General features: G+C 40.1%; 1 protein-coding gene across 1 annotated transcript; it reads right to left on the bottom strand.

The window, feature by feature from the left end:
• Window positions 1–3,311: 3,311 nt before the first annotated feature.
• LOC145521829 (thymosin beta-4-like) lies at window positions 3,312–3,446 on the bottom strand. The gene has a single exon (XM_081530776.1). It carries the CDS (start codon window positions 3,444–3,446, stop codon window positions 3,312–3,314), a length of 135 nt encoding a protein of 44 aa, XP_081386902.1.
• Between the last annotated feature and the right edge of the window lie 4,817 nt (window positions 3,447–8,263).

The following is an 8,263-nucleotide window of genomic DNA, read 5'->3' as shown; positions in this document are numbered from 1 at the left end:
ATTGGTATCATTATACCCATTTCACGTGACACTCAAAAAATTAACCAATTGTCCAAGAGTCAAACAGCTTGCAGCTAAGACAGCTTCACTTCATGGCAAACAGATGGGGAAATAATGGAAACAGTGACAGACTTTATTCTGGAGGGCTCTAAAATCACTGCAGATGGTGACTGCAGCCATGAAATTAAAAGACCCCTGCTCCTTGGAAGAAAAGCTATGACCAACCTAGACAGCATATTAAAAAGCAGAGACATTACTTTGTCAACAAAAGTCCGTCTTGTCAAAGCTATGGTTTACCCAGTAGTGATGTATGGATGTGAGAGTTGGACTAAAAAGAAAGCTGAGTGCTGAGGAATTGATGCTTTTGAACTGTGGTGTTGGAGAAGACTCTTGAGAGTCCCTTGGACTGCAAGGAGATCAAACCACTCCATCCTGAAGGAAATCAGTCCTGAACATTCATTGGAAGGACTGATGCTGAAGCTGAAACTCCCAATAATTTGGCCACCTGATGTGAAGAACTGACTCACTGGCAAAGACCCTGATGCTGGGAAAGAATGAAGGCAGGAGGAGAAGGGGATGACAGAGGATGAGATGGTTGGATGGCATCTCCAACTCAATGGACATGAGTTTGAGTAAGCTCCGGGAGTTGGTGATGGACAGGGAGGCCTGGCATGATGTAGTCTGTGGGGTCACAAAGAGTCAGACATCCACGTTCGACTTTTTGCAACCCCATTGATTGTAACCCACCAGGCTCCTCTGTGCATGGGGATTCTCCATGCAAGATAACTGGAGTGGGTTGCCATGCCCTCCTCCAAGGGAATCTTCCCAACCCAGGGATTGAACCCAGGTCTCCCGCATTGCAGGTGGATTCTTTACCATCTGAGCCATCTGGGACGCCCTAAAGTCAAAGGTGGGATTGCCGGGAGCCAGCTCACGAGATCCCCGCTCATGACAGAGTCATGAGGAGAAGGACTGACGAGCAGAGCAACTCAGGCCTCAGGGATTCTCGAGAGGCTGCCTCAGCGCTCACCTTAAAAATGAAATCTCTCTTTCTGACACTTGCTATAATAAACCTCTTCTTATTTTCTATGACTTAGGTAAAAGGCCTTTCCTGATTCCCTTCTAAAAAAGATCATTCTGAAACCTCATATCAACAAGGCCCCTGAATGGTAGCACCCTAAATAAAATTATCTGGGATATAGAGTATGCTGATCTAAATTCCTTTTTGCTAACATATTGATTTATTTAATAAATGTACCTGTGCCTTTGGAGCTAATGTGCATGACTATTCCTTAATAATAAAACAGCATTGACAGCCTCCGCACAGAAAGCCCCAATGGGCACAAAACCCTTCGCAGGAAAAAAGACTTGTTAGGAAATATAAGAAATATTGCTTTATGAAACTGTTACTTAGTCTATATTTACTCACTATGTTTTTACTCTTAACAGCCTATATAATAAAAGCATAATAGTTAAAAATTTATATAAATAAAAGTTTAGCTTTAATACAAATAATAAAACAATTATAGATTTAACTGATGATTCTTACTTAGAGCTGACCTTCAGCTTGCTCTTCTATGACTTTATGGGACCACATTCTTTTCTGTTAAGCTCAAGGCGTACAGTAAATTACCGAAAACAGGTTTTACCTTGAAACTTTCTATTGATGAATTCTTTCCTGCTGTGCCTGATACAAAAGTGTTCTGACTGATCAACACTTATCAATGGAGAGTCACAAGATGTTAGCAGGCCCCCAGGCCAGACGATGATGTAAACAAAATGAGGCTTTTGGTAACTAAAAATATGCAAACGGTTTCGATGAAGGTCAAAACTGCTGGCCTATTAAGCTGAATTGATAGGCCCATTAAGCTGAATTCATATGCCCATTAAGCTAAATTGGTATGCCCGCTAAGCTGAATTGGTATGACTCTATACTTTACATTTGTTTCTATGTACCACAAAAAATATAAAAGCTGTCTTAAAAATAATAAAGTTGGAAGACACTTGGGAGACACTTGGAAACGCCGAGACTCGCTGTGTCTTCTCATTCGCATCGCCGACGCCGTCCATCCTGAGGGAACCCCTGGACCTGCTGGAGCTGGACTCCGGCATGGGATCAAAACCAAGACAGTCTGAAGGGAAGGTTTAGTAGTGTGTGTTTTTCATTTCTTTAACAGCTGTATTGAGGTCTAACTGACATACAATAAACTGTGTATAAAGGGGATGATTTGATAAGTTTGAAATATGTCTACATCTCTATAATCATCATCACAATCCAAAAAAGTGATTCCACCATCCCTAAAAGCTTTCTCATGCTCTTGTATCATCCCTCTCTCCTGATCACTACCCTAACCCTACGCAACCAGTGGTCTTTTTGTCACTATACTTTGGTTTTCGAGAGCTATATGTAAATGGAATTATAGACTATGTGCCTTCTCAGCTGCCTACTTTTACTCAGCATATACATTTTGAGATTCATCCACATTATCAGGGATGTCAATAGTTCCCTCTTATTTTTTTTTTCTAAGTGATATTCTATTTTATGAATATTCCACAATTTGTTTATCCATTCACCTGTTAATGAACACTGGATTGTTTCCAGTTTGAGACAACTACAAAAAACACTGCAAAGAGCAATCATGTAATATCATTGTGGGAATAAATGTTTTCATATCTCTTGGATAAATATGCAGGAGTGGAATGATCAGGTCATATATTAACTGCATTTAACTTTTTGAGGAATGGCCAGACTCCTTTCCAAGGTGATTGCGCCACTTTACATTCTTACCAGCAGTGTTACAGGGTTCCAGTGACTACATATTCTCATCCACACTTAGTACAGGTTAGTCCTTTTTATTTTAACGATTGTAATGGATACATGGTGATACCTTGTTGTGGGTTTTTTTTCAGGTTTTACAACTTTTTATTTGCATATTAAAAACCTGTACATTCCAATAATTAAAATCATCTGAACAACAAAAAAATGGCACTCTGATTAAACTGCATTTTACAGTCCATAAGTCAGCTTGGACCAGCTTGCTTTTTACTCCAGATTTCACTCTCGTTCCATCCAGCTTTCTCCTTCACCAACAAGCAAGTTCTTTTCCTTCCCTGCCAGCCAGCCAGACAGGTGGGAGAGGCAGGTGCAGCCTATGTTGTCAGCAGTTCTCCATTCTTTGATGTGAAAAGGGGTAGCACAGTCATTTAAACTTGATCCAATCTCTTTGCATATTACAAAGCTGAACAGCTAAAAGAAGTAAAATAAGGCAATGCTTGTGGAAATACAGTGCATACTGGTGGTGCACACTTCATCACGACTCGCCTGCTTGCTTCTCCTCTTCAATCATTTCTTTTGAAGCCAGTGGATTTTTCTCTTGCTTTTCTGCTTTCTTCAACATTGACTTACTGAATTTCTCAATCTCAGCCATATCGCGTTTGTAAGACATGGCTGCAGAGGGAGCCGAGCAAGCTGTGAGTGAATCAAGTCCACAGTGGCAGCCACAGAGTCTTGATGTGGTTTTAACTTGAATTTTCCCAGTGAGTAATGATGTTGAACATCTTTTCATGTGCTTATTTTAAAATGCAAGCTTTTATATTCAACATCACTGTTTCCCAAACAAAACAATGTGATTCTTTTTAAATGAAAAAAATAAAATCATACCAATCCCTAAACTTTACTTAAATAATTTTTGTAGTGCTATGTATGTACCTATATATGTGGTTTTGGGCCACACCATATGACCTGTGGGATCTTAGTTCCCTGACCTGGGATCAAATCCATGCCCCCTGCACTGGGAGTGCAGAGTCCTAACCACTGAACTGCCAGTGAAATTCCTATTTTTATTATGATATTAATAAAGTGCCTATATAAAATCAGGCAAACATTTCTTTTACTTATTAATTTTATGTGACTATAAAAATTAAAGACTAAATCTAAGCAAAATATGGCACAAATGAACTTATCTATGAAATAGAATACGAACAATAGTCAGAGAGATACTGCTGCTTGCTGACCCTAAATCACCACTTGTAAATTTACTTGAGCAGTTATACAGTGTGCCATGATATTATGTGGCCCTCCCTTGGCAGGTATTAAGAATTTTTGTGGAAGGTCTGCCTTTACTCTTTAGCCTGAGACAAAGTAGTTCTTCTTGGCTCCAAAAGGGTCATAAACACCAATGCAAATGTAGGCTTTGGCATTGCGTGGCAATACTTGGTTATAAGGAGAAACAGATGATCCAGAAGATGCATGTATTGTTTTTGTTAGATTTTCATCAAAACAAACAAAAAAAACCACAACACTGAAATACCCTTATAGACAACAACTCTTTCTCTACTACTGAACTGTAAAAAAAGAATGAAATAATGCCATCTGCAGCAAAATGGATGGACCAAGAGATTATCACACTAAGTGCAGTAAGTCAGAAAGAGAAAGACAGATACCATATGATACCACTAACAGGTAGAATCTAAAACATGGCACAAATGAAACAGAAACAGAATCATGGACATAGAGATTTGTGATTGCCAAAAGACAGGGGGTGGGGGTTAATAGATATAAGCTTTTATATATAAAACGGATAAACAACAAGATCCTCCTATATAGCATGGGGAATTATATTCAATATCCTATGGTAAACTGTAATGGAAAATAATTTAAAGAAAAAGGAATGTATATAATTGAATCACTTTGCTGTATAGCAGGAATTAACATGACATTATAAATCAACTGCACTTCAACTTAAAAAAATTTAATGATTAAAAAAAGAAGAAAACAAGTCATTCCCTAAAGACAGGGCTATGGATTCCAGGCTTTGGCAGTCACCCTAGTTATAAAAATTCCACATTGTGATAGGGAATCCTAAGCTGTGTTGACTTAACCAGACATGTCTCTTGAACCCTGAGTCCAGCATTTACACTGCCCTGCAGTGCTAATGACTCGTAGTTTGTTGTGTTACTTGACTTTCCCCCTCATAACCTTGCAAGGAAGACAGAGCATCACCCTGACTCGCAGATGAGGAAATAGAGGCTGACAATTCAAGGTGAGCCTGGCCAGGTTTCCATAATAGAACCTGATGGCTTAAGACTAAAAACAATTCTTTTGAGTCCAACCTACAACTTCTTTCCTACACTACATGACTCCCCTGGCATTATTACTAGAAGCAGCATTCTGGAGAACATATAAACCTGGGACTTCTTAAATAGCTCTTCTTATGATCAAACAACCAAATGTTTTCCACCCATTTCATTGCCACTAATCCAAAACAGACTCAGTGCCCTTTCCCCTATAATTCATGTCTATTTTTCCTTAGTTGTCTCTTTATCCTCTTCAATAGGAAACACAAAGTCCTGGGCACACAACTGGGTATGACACAATCCAGTTGCCACCCACCATGAGGCTACTGCCCATCATGTAAAAAGAGACCCCCCTTCCTCCACCATTTCAACAGAACTAATGCTGATGTCTTTACAGTCATACCATCTTTCTGTATCCTTAGCACATTCACAAATGTCATTAAGGATGTCACATTTCTTTTCCAGGTGGAACTTTTCAAACAAAGCTCTAAAAACAATAAAACAGTGACATCTGCCATTCATTGAGCTTTTGTTTCATGCTAGGCCTTATACTAAAAATATGCCTCTTTTCCAGGCCATGTCCTGAGGAGGCACAAACTATCATGCTCCCATTTTGGAGACAGTGAGTTTAGACAGTGCCAATGTTACACAGCTGATAACTAGTGCAGCCAAGAAACAAACTATAGTCTTTTAAGTGCCAGTAATGTGTGCTTTTAATTATCAAGTTAATATTACATCTGAAAAGTCATTGCTAATTTCCCCTGGCTGTAGAGAATAGTTCTTTCCTCTGAAAAGTGACACCCTTCAACCCTATCTCTCTTAACCTACTAGCACTTCTGACCTTGCACTATCCTGAGTGAGCTGTGCTGAACAACCCCTCAGGGTCTCATACAGGCATTAGGACACTGTTAAAGCTTATTGCTGTTGTTCAGTCATGAAGTCATGTCCAACTCTGTAACCTCATGGACTGCAGGATCCAGGCTCCTGTGTCCTCCACTATTTCCCAGAGTTTGCTCAAATTCATGTCCATTGAGTCAGTGATGCCATCCAACCATCTCATCTTCTGTTCTTATCTCCTTCTGCCTTCAATCTCTCCCAGCATCAGGGTCTTTTCCAATGAGTCAGCTCTTCACATCAGGTGGCCAAAGTATTGGAGCTTTAGCACCAGTCTGTCCAATGACTATGCAGGGTTGATTTCCTTTAGGATTGACTGGTTTGATCTCCTTGCAGTCCAAAGGATTCTCAAGAGTCTTCTCAAGCACCACAATTCAAAAGCACCAGTTCTTCAGTGCTTACCCTTCTTTATGGCCCAATTCTCACATCTGTGCATCACTACTGGAAAAACCATAGCTTTGACTATACAGACCTTTGTCAGCAAAGTGATGTCTCTGTTTTTTAATACATTTGCTAGGTTTGTCATAACTTTCCCTCCAAGGAGCAAGCATCTTTTAATTTCACGGCTGCAGTCAACATCCACAATGATTTTGGAGCCCCCCAAAAATAAAATTTGTCACTGCCTCCATTTTTTTCCCCATCTATTTGCCATGAAGTGATGGGACTGGATGCCATGATCTTAGTTTTTTCATGTTGCATTTCAAGCCAGCTTTTTTCCTCTCCTCTTTCACCCTCATCAAGAGGCACTTTAGTTCCTCTTCACCTTCTGCCATTAGAGTGGTATCATTGGCATATCTGAGGTTGTTGACATTTCTCCCGGCAATCTTGATTCCAGCTTGTGATTCATCCAGCCTGGCATTCATTCATCTACGTTTCTTTTTTTTTTTTTACTATGTAGGTGGATGGAGAGGACCCAGGTGCTTTTCTTTGCCTAGTGTCCTCAATTCTGGAACTGGAGTTCACAACCTTGACCACCTATTCTGTGAGTGGTCAACCATGGTGTCCACTACCTTCCCTGGTCATATGAAAGAAAGTATTTCCAAATTTCCCTGCAATATCAGTTGACCCAGAAAGGGCAGCTGATCCAAGCCAACTTCTTCTCCGTAGACATTTTCATGATAAAAAGCTGGTAGAAAAAAGAAAGTACGGAGTACTACTCATCAAGTATTTTTAGCTTTCTGACTTCAGGGCATTGGATGAGTTTATACTTCCCGTCCTCTTTGAATTTAGATGTGGACAAATGACTTGCTTTGGCTTAGAGATGTAAGCTAGTGTTGCTCCTGCAAGAACCTGTGGAGGTCTATTTGTGATTCTGCTTGTTCCCACCTGACTATTGCAGTGATCAAGGAAGCATATGTTCATATATATGGAATCTGAAAGATGGTAACAATAATCCTATATGCGAGACAGAATAAGAGACACAGATGCATAGAACAGTCTTATGGACTCTGAGGGAGGTGAGGGTGGGACGTTCTGAGAGAACAGCATTGAAACATGTATATTATCATATGTGAAACAGAACACCATTCCAGGTCCGATGCATGAGACAAATGCTCAGGGCTGGGGCAATGGGATGACCCAGAGGGATGGGATGGGAGGGAGGTGGGAGGGGGGTTCAGGATGGGGAATACATGTAAACTCATGGCTGATTCATGTCAGTGTATGGCAAAAACCACTACAATATTGTAAAGTAATTAGCCCCCAACTAAAATAAATAAATTTATTAAAAAAAAAAAAAGGAAGCTTATGTTAAGATGAAACCTCCCTCAACTTGGGTCTCTGAGAGACTGTTTGAGAACAAGCCCCAGTCAAAGCACAGTGGACATGCAGGTAAGCATTTAATAGGACTGAGGAGCTGTTTGTTACAGCAGCTAGCTCATCCTGAGGGGAAGAGAATGTATGTTGTGCAGGAAAATCAACACTTCATCCTCTAAATAACAGGAAGCTTTAACCATAAAATTTTAACCCCCAGACCCCTCCTAAATAGGAGGTTTCAAAAGCACACACTCAGAGCAGGCTAAAAATTCTGATGTTATTGTTTCAAAGAATCGATTCTGTTGTGGCCCAATACCAAACACATCGTGCTCATTCTTTTAAGATATCTGTGCTGTTAAATATAATATTGAAGAAACCATTCCAACTCCTGTATTTCCTTCTTTGCTATCTGCCAAAAATGTATTGCAGAATGGTGTTGAAGGAGCTGGCAAGAAACTTTGCAAAAAGCTAGAATCTGCCCTATTAGTTGGCTGCTTGTGACTCAGCAGGGGGATGTGAGTAACCAGCACTTTGGAAG

The sequence above is a fragment of the Giraffa tippelskirchi genome, chromosome 9 (genome assembly GCF_054371585.1).
Source record: "Giraffa tippelskirchi isolate mGirTip1 chromosome 9, T2T-mGirTip1v1.2.pri, whole genome shotgun sequence".
Taxonomy (NCBI): Eukaryota; Metazoa; Chordata; class Mammalia; order Artiodactyla; family Giraffidae; genus Giraffa; species Giraffa tippelskirchi.
Note: the sequence above shows the minus strand (reverse complement) of the source record. Positions and strands in the feature narration are given on the sequence as shown.